Below are 18,458 nucleotides of genomic sequence, written 5' to 3'. Positions count from 1 at the left end.
CTACAGTGAAACATAGTGGAAGTAGCTTTATGGTATGGGCGTGGGAAACTTGCATCTCATTGATGGAATAGTGGACCAATAGAAATATTTAGATATTTTAAAATCAAATTGGAAAGACAGCGCACGGAAATTAGGTCTTTCTGATAATTACTATTTTCAGCGAGATAACGCTCCCATCCACAAGACTCGTTTAATTAGAGAATGGCTTTCATAGAATACGCTTCACGTTGTGGAAACTCCTCCTTAATCACCGGACATAAATACAATTGAGCATATATGCCAAGAATTGAAACATCGTTTGCAAAAATCTAAAATTTCAAATAAAAATGATTTAACAAATGCTTTGCAAGAGGAATGGGAAAAAATGGAGAGAAATGTAACAAATAATTGAATTGAATCTATGCCTAGGTGATTAGAAGCGATTATTGATAATAACGGATATCCTAAAAAATATTAATTACTATAAATATGACTGATTCACATACAAACAAAATTCTGTATGAATACTTTTTTCTCGCTGATTTTCTTACTTAATTCGGCATTTGAGATTTGTCTGTTGTATTTTTATCTAAGTTACAATAAAATTCCTACTATCTGAAAGCTGAGTTAATTCCCTAACTGCGTGTGTGCCTTCCATAGTTAACTGGCCTTCTATAATCAAAGTTTTTATTGTTTAAACTGAACGTGTTGCGGTGTATGGACACTTTTTTCGGTAACTGTATATCAATATCATTGAAATCGGTAAGATGGCCCATTTTCTAAACAATTACTCAACTCTTTTTTAACAGATCTTCACCAAGCAAAGATATTATAGGATCCCGCTGCAATGATCGTGACACATAATTAAGTATATCACAACGAGACGATGAATATTATATAAAGTGTAATCGTATTTATAATGAAAAGATAATATTTAAAATTCACACATACAACGACGAAACTAATTTAAAGACATAGCTTGACTGGTTAAATTGTTTATTTTTCACTTAAGATTGTGATTAAAATTATGTTAGAACTACCTACCGTATGTACCCAATTGGAATGCAGCAATTAAAAAAGAATATTAATTATTTGTTCATTAGTACACGTTCAATAGATAAAAAGGACAGAATGTATTGATACATTTGTAATTACACAAACAGTAACTATAGGCATCTAAATGGCTAAAAAGATACATATTATTTATATTTTTAAATAAAATAAAACATTATATTTACGATATTGAAAAAGAAAGTTTTCAATTTGGTATAATATACAGGGTGTTCGGCCACCTGTGGGAAAAATTTTAATGGGAGATTCTAGAGGCAAACATAAAACGAAAATCAAGAATATTAATTTCTTGACTAAGGCTTCGTTAAAAAGTTATTAAAAAATTAAATTCAAAAATTTCAAATCGTTCTGGAAAAATTATTTTCAATTACGGGCCTCAATTACAACCATTTTTGGTGAATAGACATACCCCCGAAATCCTACGCATTTTCGAGAAAAAAATTCCTTACCGAAAATCTAATGTGAGGTCAGAAATGTTTTCATGCGAATCTTTAAAATGTCATAACTCCTGAACGGATTGGACGATTTTAATTTTTCAAATTGTAAACTACGCGTATTTTAGTGAAGAATATGAGAAAAATCCAAAAATATTCGAAAACTTATTCTTTGACGTCGCAAAATGAGAAAACCCCCGTAAAAACGGTCCAATGTTCAACTGTCCGTAACTCCTACCATTCTAAATATATTTCATTGAAACTTTTTTTTGAAGTAGAGCCCATGGGTACCTACAAAAAAGTATTAGACAACCTTTCTGTAGAGCGTCAAACAAATTAATTAAAAATGAAAAACAAAATTCTAAGAAAAATTGACAGGGGGTAAGTGCCTAAATTTTTCGACAAAAAAAAATTTCAAATCGATCTAGAAAAATTATTTTCAATTACGGGCTTCAATTATAATCATTTTTGGTAAATAGACATATCCCCGAAATCCTACCCACTTTCGAGAAAAAAATTCGAGTAGGTATTGAAATTTTTAGACGAAATTAAAAAATTTCAAATCATACTAAAAAAATTATATTTAATTACAGGGGTCAATTACAAGCATTTTTGGTGAATAGACATACCCCCGAAATCCTACGCATTTTCGAGAAAAAAATTCCTTACCGAAAATCTAATGTGAGGCCAGAAATGTTTTCATGCGAATCTTTAAAATGTCATAACTCCTGAACGGATTGGACGATTTTAATTTTTCAAATTGTAAACTACGCGTATTTTAGTGAAGAATATGTGAAAAATCCAAAAATATTCGAAAACTTATTCTTTCACGCCGCAAAATGAGAAAACCCCCGTAAAAACGGTCCAATGTTCAAATGTCCGTAACTCCTACAATAGTGAATATATTTCAATGAAAGTTTTTTCTGAAGTAGAGCCCATGGATACCTACAAAAAAGTATTAGACAACCTTTCTGTAGAGCGTCAAACAAATTAATTAAAAATGAAAAACAAAATTCTAAGAAAAATTGACAGGGGGTAAGTGCCTAAATTTTTCGACAAAAAAAAAATTTCAAATCGTTCTAGAAAAATTATTTTCAATTACGGGCTTCAATTATAATCATTTTTGGTAAATAGACATATCCCCGAAATTCTACCTACTTTCGAGAAAAAAATTCCACTAGGTATTGAAATTTTTAGACGAAATTAAAAAATTTCAAATCATATTAAAAAAATTATATTTAGTTACAGGGGTCAATTACAAGCATTTTTGGTGAGTAGACATACCCCCGATATCCTACGCATTTTCGAGAAAAAAATTCCTTACCGAAAATCTAATGTGAGGTCAGAAATGTTTTCATGCGAATCTTTAAAATGTCATAACTCCTGAACGGATTGGACGATTTTAATTTTTCAAATTGTAAACTACGCGTATTTTAGTGAAGAATATGAGAAAAATCCAAAAATATTCGAAAACTTATTCTTTCACGCCGCAAAATGAGAAAACCCCCATAAAAACGATCCAATGTTCAAATGTCCATAACTCCTATAATAGTGAATATATTTCATTGAAACTTTTTTTTGAAGTAGAGCCCATGGGTACCTACAAAAAAGTATTAGACAACCTTTCTGTAGAGCGTCAAACAAATTAATTAAAAATGAAAAACAAAATTCTAAGAAAAATTGACAGGGGGTAAGTGCCTAAATTTTTCGACAAAAAAAAATTTCAAATCGATCTAGAAAAATTATTTTCAATTACGGGCTTCAATTATAATCATTTTTGGTAAATAGACATATCCCCGAAATCCTACCCACTTTCGAGAAAAAAATTCGAGTAGGTATTGAAATTTTTAGACGAAATTAAAAAATTTCAAATCATACTAAAAAAATTATATTTAATTACAGGGGTCAATTACAAGCATTTTTGGTGAATAGACATACCCCCGAAATCCTACGCATTTTCGAGAAAAAAATTCCTTACCGAAAATCTAATGTGAGGCCAGAAATGTTTTCATGCGAATCTTTAAAATGTCATAACTCCTGAACGGATTGGACGATTTTAATTTTTCAAATTGTAAACTACGCGTATTTTAGTGAAGAATATGTGAAAAATCCAAAAATATTCGAAAACTTATTCTTTCACGCCGCAAAATGAGAAAACCCCCGTAAAAACGGTCCAATGTTCAAATGTCCGTAACTCCTACAATAGTGAATATATTTCAATGAAAGTTTTTTCTGAAGTAGAGCCCATGGATACCTACAAAAAAGTATTAGACAACCTTTCTGTAGAGCGTCAAACAAATTAATTAAAAATGAAAAACAAAATTCTAAGAAAAATTGACAGGGGGTAAGTGCCTAAATTTTTCGACAAAAAAAAAATTTCAAATCGTTCTAGAAAAATTATTTTCAATTACGGGCTTCAATTATAATCATTTTTGGTAAATAGACATATCCCCGAAATTCTACCTACTTTCGAGAAAAAAATTCCACTAGGTATTGAAATTTTTAGACGAAATTAAAAAATTTCAAATCATATTAAAAAAATTATATTTAGTTACAGGGGTCAATTACAAGCATTTTTGGTGAGTAGACATACCCCCGATATCCTACGCATTTTCGAGAAAAAAATTCCTTACCGAAAATCTAATGTGAGGTCAGAAATGTTTTCATGCGAATCTTTAAAATGTCATAACTCCTGAACGGATTGGACGATTTTAATTTTTCAAATTGTAAACTACGCGTATTTTAGTGAAGAATATGAGAAAAATCCAAAAATATTCGAAAACTTATTCTTTCACGCCGCAAAATGAGAAAACCCCCATAAAAACGATCCAATGTTCAAATGTCCATAACTCCTATAATAGTGAATATATTTCATTGAAACTTTTTTTTGAAGTAGAGCCCATGGGTACCTACAAAAAAGTATTAGACAACCTTTCTGTAGAGCGTCAAACAAATTAATTAAAAATGAAAAACAAAATTCTAAGAAAAATTGACAGGGGGTAAGTGCCTAAATTTTTCGACAAAAAAAAATTTCAAATCGATCTAGAAAAATTATTTTCAATTACGGGCTTCAATTATAATCATTTTTGGTAAATAGACATATCCCCGAAATCCTACCCACTTTCGAGAAAAAAATTCGAGTAAGTGCTGAAAGTTTTGGGTAAAAAAAAAAACTTTCAAATAGTCTTGAAAAAATTATTTTTAGTTGCAGGGTTCAATTACAAGCATTTTTGTCAACAGACATACCGCCGAAATCCTACTCAGTTTCGAGAAAAAAATTCCTCAACGAAAATATAATTTCTGGCCAGAAATGTCTGTCCGAATTTTCATGCGAATCTTTTAAACGTCATAACTTCTGAACGGATTGGACGATTTTAATGTTTAAAAAAGCAAACGACGCGTCTTTTAGTGTAGCATAAGTAGAAATTCTAAGGATATTCGAAAAGTTGTTCCTTGACCCCATAAAATGAGAAAAACCCCATAAAAATGGTCCAATTTTGTATACAGCCATAACTCCTACGATAGTGAATATATTTCAATGAAACTTTTTTCTAAAGTAGAGCTCATTTGTACCTTCAAAAAAGTATTAAACAACTTTTCTGTAAGGCGTTAGACGAAATTACTAAAAATAAGAAACGAATATTTAAGAAAAATCGATAGGTGGTAGATGCCTAAATTTTTCGGCGAAATTGAAAAGTTTCAAATCGTTCTGGAAAAATTATTTTCGATTGTGTAGGTCAATTATAATCATTTTTGGTGAATAGACATACTTCCGAAATCTTATCCACTTTCGAGAAAAAAATTCAGTACTGGCGGAACTTTAAACGTTAATAACTTCTTAACGAATCCACCATCAACAAATTGGTATCCTTGATTTTCGTCTTATTTTGGCCTCTAGAATTCCACATTAAAATTTTTCCCAGAGGTGGCCGAACACCCTGTATACAAGATGTCCTAAGTTCGAATGGCCAAACTTTGCCAATATATTTTGTGGGACTAAATAAGAAAAAAATGTTATATAAACATAGATCACTTCAAACTCTATGAAAAAATTATGACAAAAATGCTTAAATTCTTTACAAACTGAAAGTATGGAGTATCAACTACTATGGCTGGGTCCATACTTTATTTGATTTTATATCAGTCAGATGGCGCTTTACGTTGGAGTATGTGGCCACCATTCGTAACTTTGGCGCTCCAACATTAATACAGTCATGCCTCTAGTGGCCAAATAATAGAAACAGTTTCACCATCAAGATCACACAGTCACTCTATACACTCTTTCTCAGTTCTTTCCGAACCTTACACAAGGACACACGCCACAGCTGTAGCTACATACACAAGTATCTTTTGAGTTTCGCCACGTTTTTTAATCATCAAGTTTATGTAACGTTTTCATTTGTGTTTTATTAAATAAATAAATAAATATACGTTTAATTCAATTCACCTCGTTCACTAGTATATTTGAATATAGCCACAAGCGCTATAATTGGTATAACGTCGGGGTCACCAATTATAGCGCTTGTGGCTATATTCAAATATACTAGTGAACGAGGTGAATTGAATTAAACGTATATTTATTTATTTATTTAATAAAACACAAATGAAAACGTTACATAAACTTGATGATTAAAAAACGTGGCGAAACTCAACAGATACTTGTGTATGTAGCTACAGCTGTGGCGTGTGTCCTTGTGTAAGGTTCGGAAAGAACTGAGAAAGAGTGTATAGAGTGACTGTGTGATCTTGATGGTGAAACTGTTTCTATTATTTGGCCACTAGAGGCATGACTGTATTAATGTTGGAGCGCCAAAGTTACGAATGGTGGCCACAAGTGCTGGTCGACCGTAGGGGAACCCCCAAGTAAAGCTGACTAGTCGATCGCTGGGAATTCCCGTGCGTGTGTATTATTAGTTCTGGGGACACGCACACCAGGGCGACACACTCGTTAACGAACTTTCAACGCCACCTAGCGAGCGGGTTGATACCTTCTGGTGTCGCTTGTGTCATGTGCGTTCAACCACGTTTTTGTATTATTAATCCCTTGACTTACAATTTAATTCCAAATAATTTTTCAAACGTATACTATTTAATTTTATTTACATTTGTTCATACAAAGAATGGTCACGAAAAATTAACGTTGGGAACATTCCTAGCAAACGACCCGTTTACCGATCGGAGTGAGTTATATGGCATTCGATTCGTCTAATTCAGTACATTATTGATATGCATTTCATTATCTGCGGAAATTCGTTATTTTTTTATAAACTTGTCGTAAACTTACAGTAAAAAGTAAGGTTAAGTACATTTTTTGGTAGGTTCACAGGTAGAAACAAGTGACTATCGTTGCTATGTTCATGTTACAAATTATAAATGATTGATCTAATTTGATAATGCTACATTGTCAAATGGGAATTTGTAGAACGTGTATGCATAAAAATCATTTTTTTACGCATAGACTTTTCATGAGTCGATCAGGTCGACAGTATGTGCAACAACAATTACTCCCCCCCAACCCATATAACCCAGGCCTACACAGACAGTACTTATAGTTAGACAGTACATGCAGCAACAGTAAAAAATGTTGCCACCCCCCTCTGACACTGATTACAGGTAGACAATATAATAAATTACAATTATATGTAGTGCATTGATTTAACTTTTTTTTATTATTAAATTTCATTATCGTCTAGATCTGGTATATTTTCATTTTCTACAGAGTCAAAAGAAATTTCAGAAATTTCTTTTAATATTTGATTAAATAAATCATCCTTCCCCTGCTTGTAAGATTTGTAAAATACATAATGGCTTAGATACCCAATGAAATTATCTTTTTTGCTAAAAATAGAAAGTATTTATGGTATTATATGTTACAAAAAATATTAAAAAATGTGTGAAATTGCAAATACTAACCGACAATATTCAGGCAAAAAATGATTACTATGCCTCCATGTAGTTTCAATTGTGTTTGTACGAGCACCTGTTTTTGGGTCTTTAAAATATAAACTATGATTTACGATGAGGTGTTTATACTCTTCTTTTTCTTTTGAAGATCCCATTACTGATGCTTACACGAATTAAATTGAAACCACTTGGAGGCATGCCACACATTTTTTAATCTTTTTTATAACATATAATACTATCAATATTTTATATTTTCAAGAAGAGCAACTTCATTGGATACCTGAGCCATTATGTATTTAGTAAATGTACCTAATAGTAAAATGGTGATTTATTCAATGAAATATTAGCAGAAATAGCAGAAATTTCAATAAATTTTTAACAAATTAGCATTTGTCTACCTAGAATTTTGAACACAGTAACAATAGTCACTTGTTTCTACCTGTGAATCTGTCAAAAAATGTACTTAACCTTACTTTTTACTGTAACTTTACGACATATCAATAATGTACTGAATTAGACGAATCGAATGACGTATAACTCACCCCGATCGGTGAACGGGCCGTTTGCTAGGAATATACCTAACGTTGTTTTACGAACACCTCGTGAATGTAAAAATGTGTTGATTTTAATTAATAAGACTTGACAATGAGTGAGTGGCCTCATAATTGTGAAACTTGACATCAAAAACTTGTTACGAGTCAGACACGTCATTGTATGGCAAGGGGTTAAATCACTCGTGTATTGCTTTCTTTGTTATTTTTCATTAAACGACAGTATATACAACTGGTGCTTTCGATCACGGATCATTTCCCACATGTATTACTATCGAAACAGTTTTATAAAATATCTCTTCTTCGCTACTTTTGTAATTCTGCTATATGGTTTATTAGACCTGAATAAATTACATTTTACATTACTATCGGACCACAAGCCGACCTTTTTCCATAGAAAACTTCAAAAGAAAAAGCCTATTGAATAAAAATAAAAGAAAATGAATTATATTTTTAGAAACGATGGACATTTTGAAATGGACTCTTTATTACTTTTGCAAATGCTAGAAGTATCATGCTACTTTCAAGAACCTCAGATAGTAAACACAACTCGTATAAACAAACTAAACGTAAATGTTGCTGATCTATGTCTACATTGTATCACAGTAATCGTAAGTCTGATATTGTTCCCTCCGTACTCCATCATATTTTTGTCATCACTTTTTAATACAATTTCCAAGGTCTAACGTTTATGTAACATTTTTGCCATTTAGACCTATAGAATATACTGACAAAGTTTGACCGTTAAAACCTGGGACAATTATAAAGTATTTATACATACATTATAGAAATATTAATATTTTGGTATGTTTAACACTAAATTTACGGGAACCGTCAATTTGATGGGTGTCAGATTCCATATTTAAAATTGCAGAACGCATAAGTATTATTTTTTAACAACTTACGTTGAATTTGATTGATGCAATGACACGAATACATATTCTAATTAAAAGAAAAATCGCATTTTAAGGTAATCGTCAACATGAAAGGTATCAATAAATATATGTGTGATCAATACCCGTAAATCTAGTGTTAAAGACTTTTAAAATGAAATTAAAAAACTACATCCAATATATTAATTTGTAGCTCGACAAATATGTCAGATGGCAATAAGTAATAATAAAATTGTATAAATTATTTTGATGCTGATATTAATTAAAGAAAAGTACTAAAATGAAGAATGAAATAATTTGTAATTCTGCTTGTATTCACAAAGAATAAGAAAATATTGTTCATTATATTAATTTATAGCTCGACAAATATGTCAGATGGCAATAAGTAATAATAAAATTATATAAATTATTTTGAATTAAAGAAAAATACTAAAATGAAGAATTAAATAATTTGTAATTCTGCTTGTACTCACAAAGAATAAGAAAATATTGTTCATTACCTTCTTTGTTTCTGCTTTTCTTCTTTTCTTCTTTGTCCTGTGAAATATAAAAGTTTTATATATTGTGTATGACATAAACGAAAATATGTTAAACAATATCACGACTACGTGCTTTTTGCATGTCACATATCTGATACGGTCTGTTTAAGCTCTATTCATGCAATAAATTTCACAAATTCAATTATGATTCAATTTAAGGAATCTTTTTGTCGTATTGACTCATTCAAGCATTTTCCACAATTTTTATTGCGTATGAACATTGTCGAGACAAACCAAACTATTATATTTTCCCTACGAAAGCATCGAAAGAAAAAGCATATAATAGTAATATTTTCCAGGATTAGTACAAAAAGTTATAAACAACCGACCTATTTCGATACAACAAGAAAGTTGTATTTCTAATAAATATTCAATAATTTTACACTTTCTCTTATCGTAGAAAATAATTTTAAAGCCTTTCAAATAGTATCCATTTTTTAAGAAAACTAATTATCGACATATAAAATACAATATATATTCACAATTTTCTTTCTAAGTATTTTTTCATGGCCTTAAATACATCTGTATTTTAATAAATGATCTGTAATATTATATGTATATAATACTTTTTAATACACGATACACCAGGAAAATATGAGTCCCATAAATGTAAAGTATTTTTCATATTAACTTTTTTCTTTGTTTATATATAAGCTTATTAGCTGTTATTAAGATTAATGTTAATACTACAAAAGAGTTTACTTGCATAGAAAGGAAGAAGCGATGGGAAACATGCATTGTTTGCTTACTGGAACCGAATAAATAATGCGATTCTACGTATTTCAAGGATGAAACTAATTCTATTACGATGGTATTGCAATCATTTATGTTAAAAACAAAATCTTTTAACTTGTAACCGCAATCTTGAATAATAAAACCTTGGAAAAGGCAAATAATCTCATTTTTCATTACTACATACAGGGTGTTCGGCTACCCCTGGGAAATATTTTAATGGGGGATACTAGAGGCCAAAATAAGACGAAAATCAAGAATACCAATTTGTTGATGGAGGCTTTGTTAAAAATTTATTAACATTTAAAGTTTCGTTGGTACTGAATTTTTTTCTCGAAAATGCGCAAGATTTCAGGGGTATATCTATTCACCAAAAATGTTTGTAATTAACCCCCGCAACCGAACAAAATTTTTCCAAAACGATTTGAAATTTTTTTTTTTCGTCGAAAAATTTGTCTACCTTCCGGAATTTTTTTCTCGAAAATGCGCAAGATTTCAGGGGTATATCAATTCACCAAAAATTATTGTAATTAACCTCCACACTCGAAAATAATTTTTCCAGAAAGATTTGAAATTTTTTTTTTTCGTCGAAAAATTTGTCTACATTTCGGAATTTTTTTCTCGAAAGTGTGAAGGATTTCGAAGAAATATGTATTCACCAAAAATGATTGTAATTAACCCCTACAACTGAAAATAATTTTTCCAAAACGATTTGAAATTTTTTTTTTCCGTCGCAAAATTTCACACTTTCTTGAATTTTTTTCTGGAAAGTGGGTAGGATTTCGAAGGAATATATATTCACCAAAAATGATTGTAATTAACCCCTACAACTGAAAATAATTTTTCCAAATCGATTTGAAATTTTTTTTTTCCGTCGCAAAATTTCACACCTTCTTGAATTTTTTTCTAGAAAGTGGGTAGGATTTCGGGGGTATGTCTATTCACCAAAAATGATTGTAATTAGCCCCTGCAATCGAAAATAATTTTTCCAAATCGATTTGAAATTTTTTTTTTTCCGTCGAAAAATTTGTCTAACTTCCAGAATTTTTTTCTCGAAAGTATGAAGGATTTCGAAAAAATATGTATTCACCAAAAATGATTGTAATTAGCCCCCGCAACCGAAAATAATTTTTTCAAAACGATTTGAAATTTTTTTTTCCCCGTCGAAAAATTTCACACCTTCTCGAATTTTTTTCTCGAAAATGCGCAAGATTTCAGGGGTATGTATATTCACCAAAAATGATTGTAATTAACCTCCACACTCGAAAATAATTTTTCCAAAACGATTTGAAATTTTTTTTTTTCCGTCGAAAATTTCACACCTTCTCGAATTTTTTTCTAGAAAATGCGCAAGATTTCAGGGGTATATCTATTCACCAAAAATGATTGTAATTAACCTCCACACTCGAAAATAATTTTTCCAAAACGATTTGAAATTTTTTTTTTCCGTCGAAAAACATCACACCTTCTTGAATTTTTTTCTAGAAAATGCGCAATATTACAGGGGTATGTCTATTCACCAAAAATGATTCTAATTAACCTCCACACCTGAAAATAATTTTTCCAAATCGATTTGAAATTGTTAATTTCGTCTAAAAATTTCATTACCAACTCGAATTTTTTTCTCGGAAATGCGTAAGATTTTGGGGGTATGTCTATTCACCAAAAATGATTGTAATTAATCTCCACACTCGAAAATAATTTTTCCAAATCGATTTGAAATTTTTTTTTCCCCGTCGAAAAATTTCACACTTTCTCGAATTTTTTTCTAGAAAATGCGCAAGATTTCAGGGGTATGTATATTCACCAAAAATGATTGTAATTAACCTCCACACTCGAAAATAATTTTTGTAAAACGTTTTGAAATTTTTTTTTTTTCGTCAAAAAATTTCACACCTCAAATTTTTTTCTCAAAAGTGTGAAGGATTTCGAAGGAATATGTATTCACCAAAAATTATTGTAATTAACCTCCACACTCGAAAATAATTTTTCGAAAACGATTTAAAATTTTTTTTTCCCCGTCGAAAAATTTCACACTTTCTCGAATTTTTATCTAGAAAATGTGCAAGATGTCAGGGGTATGTCTATTCACAAAAAATGATTGTAATTAGCCCGCGCAACCGAAAATAATTTTTCCAAAACGATTTGAAATTTTTGAATTTAATTGTTAATAACTTTTTAACGAGTCCTCCATCAACAAATTGATGTTCTTGATTTTCGTCTTATTTTGGTCTCTAGTATATCCCAGGATTGCCGAACACCCTGTGTATGAAAGGAATATTGCGATTTTAAGTTATTCACTAACAATTGAAAGCAAACATTCGTATTGAAATAAAAGATCAAAGTCACATTGGTCAAAATATTTTATAAGAAAATTTTGTCTTCAAGAGCATTATAGGTATAATTCCGTTCTTTTGGCAAAAAAATAATAATAAATAATCGTTTAGATTGATTCAATATGTTCGTAACAATTATTTTATACGACAAAACTACGTTAAAACAAATATTTTCGTAATTTCATCGAATTACCATTCTTATCGTTTAATAATGCTATCGTAATTGTAAATTCGCGTTTATATTGTTCTGATATTTTGACCAAAGTCAACCATTATAAAAGAATATTTGCTCTCGTTCAAGTACATATAGTCAGTCACACAATTCTACACACATCTATAGAAAAAGATGTACGATAGACTGCTTATGTTTGCAATGGAGGACCAATAAAATATCAGCACCTATATACCTATGATAGTTCTGTTCTTTTATAAGCAGATTCAATAAATATTAGTATTTTTCGCGTAACGTAATACCTATATAAATACCAAATCACACGTATCGTCCACACCACCGCAATGTGTAAGTAGTCTTTTGCAACTGACTGTACGTACAGTGACTGAAATAATGATAGGTTTGCACTTCACGCTCATTTATTTACCGTTTTTCTCTCATTTTAGATTCTTCGAAACATATCATTGCAACTGCGTTCGTTTCTCGAACATGTGTTCTACCCAGAATTGGACAAATTACGTTCTCGAATAACGAATAAAAATATTAGACCCGTCAGTAAACTAAGGGTAAACGATACAGTTGTGGCCACCGAACAGTGGCTGATCCTATCTTAAAAACGAAAGAATATTAAGAAACAACTTCTTTCATAACACCTTGTTGAGAATAAGCATTGCATGCATGTATTTTTAATGAACATTTGTATACATTGGTGCAGCCCTCTCCCTTGCAAAGGTCAGTACTACCTCAGGAGGGTAACTCGTTTATTGCACCCCTTGTGCATCTCGTTTCTTCCTCCGAACCTCAAACTCAGTTAGCAGAAAACCGTCAAGCTAAGAACAGCATTTTCGATTTGTAAATCTGTATTAATTAAATGCATACGTAGGTCGAAACTCTGTTGTATTTATTTAGCAAATAAATATTCAACGCATCTTCTATATTCACATTCAAATTGCTAGTACGTTTTTGCTTCAGATGCAATTATTAATTTCTCACTGACAATTAAGATTAAAAAAAAAATAAAATAAATCATTGCGACTCTTTCAATTTGCAGTACATTCGAAAAACAGTAAGATTGAAGCTCATAATTCACAGATATTTTTATGCATTTAATACTATTAACAACTCATGTTACTGAAGAAAGTGTCTACTTAATCTGGACTCTAGAATCTCGCATTAAAATTTTTCTCAGGGATGGCCAAACACCCTGTATACAATAGTTCTTACTATTTAACTGTAAACATATCTTACTGCGATCAGTTGTTTCTTGGAAGTATTGAAGAAAAAAAACAATAATGTTTGAATTTATAATTATTCATAATATTGTACACTTCCTTGTCCTAAATATGAATTCAAAAGCAGAATTGCTCTTTTCTTTGAATTTTTGTAAAGAAAGCACAATTTTTTGGCAAAAATGAGATATTACGTGGAAATGAAATTTCAGTTAGTCTTCTGAAACGAAAGACCTTACAAGAAATCCCAGTAAAGAACTCATTGTTGCAAATATTAATAGTTTTCTGAATAGAAAATTTAATTTTGATAGACACTATGACATGGAAAATACACAGTAGTATTTAATAAAAGTGAAGGGTACCTCGATTCTTTTATGTACAAACTTGTTTGCGTGTTAAAAACTTATACAGTTACCGAAGAAAGTGTCTATACACTGCAACAGGTTCAGTTTAAACAATAAAAACTTTGATTATAGAAGGCAAGTTAACTATGGAAGGCACACATACAGTTAGGGAATTAACTCAGCTTTCAGATAGTATGAATTTTATTGTAACTTAGATAAAAATACAACAGACAAATCTCAAATGCCGAATTAAGTAAGAAAATCAGTGAGAAAAAAGTATTCATACAGAATTTTGTTTGTATGTGAATCAGTCATATTTATAGTAATTAATATTTTTTAGGATATCCGTTATTATCAATAATCGCTTGTAATCGCCTGAGCATAGATTCAATTCAATTATTTGTTACATTTCTCTCCATTTTTTCCCATTCCTCTTGCAAAGCATTTGTTAAATCATTTTTATTTGAAATTTTAGATTTTTGCAAACGATGTTTCAATTCTCGCCATATATGCTCAATTGGATTTATGTCCGGTGATTAAGGAGGAGTTTCCAGAACGTTAGGCGTATTCTACAAAAGCCATTCTCTAATTAAACGAGTCTTGTGGATGGGAGCGTTATCTTGCTGAAAATAGTAATTATCGGAAAGACCTAATTTCCGTGCGCTGTCTTTCGAATTTGATTTTAAAATATCTAAATATTTCTATTGGTCTACTATTCCATCAATGAGATGCAAGTTTCCCACGCCCATACCATAAGGCTACTTCCACTATGTTTCACTCTAGGTCTAATATTTTTCAGCCTTAAAGATTCTCCCTTCTTTCTGTACACTAATTTTCGTCCATCTGAACCCCAAGTATTAAACTTGCTCTCGTCTGAGAAAATAACTTGGCTTCCAAAAATCAAACAATTTATTTATGTAAATTTTTGCGAAATTAAGTTTTCTTTCTCTATTCACCTTATTGACGTAGGGTTTTTCCTCGCTTCTCGTGCGAAATACCCTGATTCTTTAAGTTTCTTTGATATCGTTTTTCGACAAATTTTCTTACCAGTTCTTGCTTCTAATTCTGCTGCGATTTTAGGTGCACTTTCAAATGAATTTTCTTTTATTTTCTTTGTAATAAATCTTTCATCCCTTTCAGTTAATTTACTCGGTCTCCCGGAACGACGTATATTTACAATTAATCCTGCACTTTTGTACTTATTAACTATACAGGGTGTTTGGCCAACCCTGGGTAAAATTTTAATGGGAGATTCTAGAGGCCAAAATAAGACGAAAATCAAGAATACCAATTTGTTGATGGAGGCTTCATTAAAAAGTTATTAACGTTTAAAGTTCCGCCCGTATTGAATTTTTTTCTCGAAGATGCACAAGATTTCGGGAGTATGTCTGTTCACCAAAAATGATTGTAATTGACCCACGCAACCGAAAATAATTTTTCTAGAACGATTTGAAATTTTTTAACTTTGTCGAAAAATTTGTCCACATTCCTGAATTTTTTTCTCCGAAGTGTGAAGGAATTCGAAGGAATATGTATTAACCAAAAATGATTGTAATTAACCCCCGCAACCGAAAATAATTTTCCCAAAACGATTTGAAAATTTTTTTTTCGTCGAAAAATTTAGGCACCTACCCCCTGTCGATTTTTCTTAAAAGTTCCTTTTTCATTTTTAGTAATTTTGTTTAACGCCCTACGGAAAAGTTGTCTAATACATTTTTGTAGGTATCCATGAGTTCTACATTAGAAAAAAGTTTCATTCAAATATATTCACAATTGTAGCAGTTAAGTCTGTTTCAAAATTGGACCATTTTTATGGGGGTTTTCTCATTTTGGGGGGTCAAGGATCAACTTTCCGAATATTTTTATAATTGCTACATATTCTACACTAAAATACGCAGCGTTTGGCTTTTTGAATATTAAAATCGTCCAATCCGTTCAGAAGTTATGATGTTTTAAAGATTCGCATGAAAATTCAGTGAAATATATCGATGGAATGGTCAGACATTATATTTTCGGAAAAGAATTTTTTTCTCGAAAGTGCGTAGGATTTCGGGGGTATGTGTAATGACCAAAAATGATTGTAATTGATCCCCGCAACCGAAAATAATTTTTCCAGAACGATTTGAAATTTTTTAATTTTGTCGAAAAATTTGTCCACCTTCCTGAATTTTTTTTTCGGAAGTATAAAGAAATTCGAAGGAATATGTATTAACCAAAAATGATTGTAATTAACCCCCGCAACCGAAAATAATTTTTCCAGAACGATTTGAAATTTTTGAATTTAATTGTTAATAACTTTTTAACGAAGTCTCAATCAACAAATTGGTATTCTTGATTTTCGTTTTATTTTGGCATCTAGAATCCCCCATTAAAATTTTTCCCAGGGTTGGCCGAACACCCTGTATATTGTAGACTAGCATGACTCCTTTTTACCATTTCACCAATCTCGCGAAGTGTTTCCCACTTTTCCATAATTCAATTACAATTTTTCTTTCCTCTATTGTAGTTTCCTTATTTTTAGCACTTATTATGATACAAACTATGATTCTTTAACAAACCACGTCAACAATTAACCAAATGCTATGAAACAAGAGAAACAGAAATAAAAGAAAGACGAGATTCTCCCAAGATTTTGAGTTTTATTGGTATATGTGGCCAATAGATATCACGTATGAATACTTTTTTCTCGCTGATTTTCTTACTTCATTCGGTATTTGAGATTTGTCTGTTGTATTTTTATTTAAGGAGGTATTGCTGTCTAGACTGTCAATTTCACGGCCCTTTTTCTGACTTTTTTTTCTAATGACAGGTAGGCTGTTTTGTACTGAGACTTTGTAGATACATTTATTCATCTTCTAAGCATGTACGATATTTTTTTCATGGAAAAATATTAAAAATCGTGGGAATTGTAACTTGTTATTTAATGGCTCTTTTGGAAAAGGTGCTCCAATAGCTTCCAGGATTCCAGATAATTTGAAACAGAGGGGGTTAAAGTATCTTCATAAGGAAGGTTGTAGTTATAGCAGGAACCAGGGAGAAGTCAAAATCCTGATAAATAAAGAAATGGCGACGCTTCAAGTTTCGAATTTCTATTTGTTAATCGTTCGTTTGTCTTTAGCGTATCGAAAAAAACAGTAAAACTCAATATTTTTTTAAATCTCTAGTTCCAGCTATAAAGGCATCTCTGCTAAATATTCTCTCCAAATTTGAAGTCAATCGGTTTGTTAGATTTTGAAATATCACGTGAACCAGTTTAAATGCGTTTTTTAAAACAAGAAGCTATAACTCTCGCAATTTTTAATATTTTTTGTTGAAAAAATTACTGTGCATACCTATAAGACGAATAAATATATCTGCAAAATGTCAGTACAAAACAACCTACCTGTCGTTAAAAAAAAAATCACAAAGAAAGGCCGAAGATATGACAGCCTAGACAGCAATACTCCCTTAAATCATAATGAAATTCGTAGTATCTGAAAGCTGAATTAATTTCCCAACTGCATATGTGCCTTTCGTAGCTAAGTAGCCTTCTATAATCAGAGTTATTATTGTTTAAACTGAATGTATTGCAGTGTATGGATACTTTTTCGGTAACTGTAACTCTGAGACTGATTTATATAGAGAATAATAAAAAGATTAAGATCGTATTAAAATTTTACATTTGTGTAAATAAATAAAACTGTGACGTCGAACAACTGTCGCATAAATTGCATTGAACAACAATGATTGGTCAGGTGGCCAACGATAGCTTTGAGGTGATGTTCACAATGAGACAATGATTGGCCTTGTCCCGGTTGCAGAATAACTATTCATTCACAGAAAAAGAAAATAACTCAGGAAAAAAGATAAAAAAACTGCAAAAGGAACAGAAAAAACAGCAAATAATAAAAAAAAGTAATAAAGAGAATTAGAAAAGAGAGTCAAAAGAAGAAAAGAAGTTTAGATATTACAACTGGAAGACACTGATAATTACACAAACTAAAATATTAATTTTTAAAATGATATTATTTCCAAACAAAAACCAATACTTTCTAACGCCAAAGATAATAATTGATAAGTATGAACTAATTTCTTCTTTCAAATTATACATTGAACAAAGTCTGTATAATAGTAATAGAACGTTCGTATAATAAATTGATGTGACCAAAACCAGCGACCAATCACTGTCAAATGAGTGGACAATCATTATTATTTTGATCTAATCAGTAACTATGTTTCTTTAGAATTTCTTCATTATTGTATTGTTTTTATTGTAAATCTCTAATTTATTGTGA

The 18,458-nt window shown here is 30.9% G+C and overlaps 1 protein-coding gene across 9 annotated transcripts in view; it reads right to left on the bottom strand.

Annotated features, from left to right (window-relative positions):
- LOC143344901 (uncharacterized) overlaps positions 1-18,458 on the bottom strand; it is a 242,653-nt gene that overhangs the window by 114,858 nt on the left and 109,337 nt on the right. For all 9 annotated transcript variants that reach the window (XM_076771491.1, XM_076771498.1, XM_076771494.1 and 6 more), the window contains one exon: positions 9,333-9,369. In XM_076771491.1, the coding sequence (XP_076627606.1) occupies positions 9,333-9,369 (37 nt within the window). The remainder of the gene's footprint in view (positions 1-9,332; positions 9,370-18,458) is intronic.

Source organism: Colletes latitarsis, chromosome 8, assembly GCF_051014445.1.
Source record: "Colletes latitarsis isolate SP2378_abdomen chromosome 8, iyColLati1, whole genome shotgun sequence".
Taxonomy (NCBI): Eukaryota; Metazoa; Arthropoda; class Insecta; order Hymenoptera; family Colletidae; genus Colletes; species Colletes latitarsis.
The sequence above is the reverse complement of the archived record's forward strand: the minus strand, read 5'-3'. Positions and strand labels throughout refer to the sequence as shown.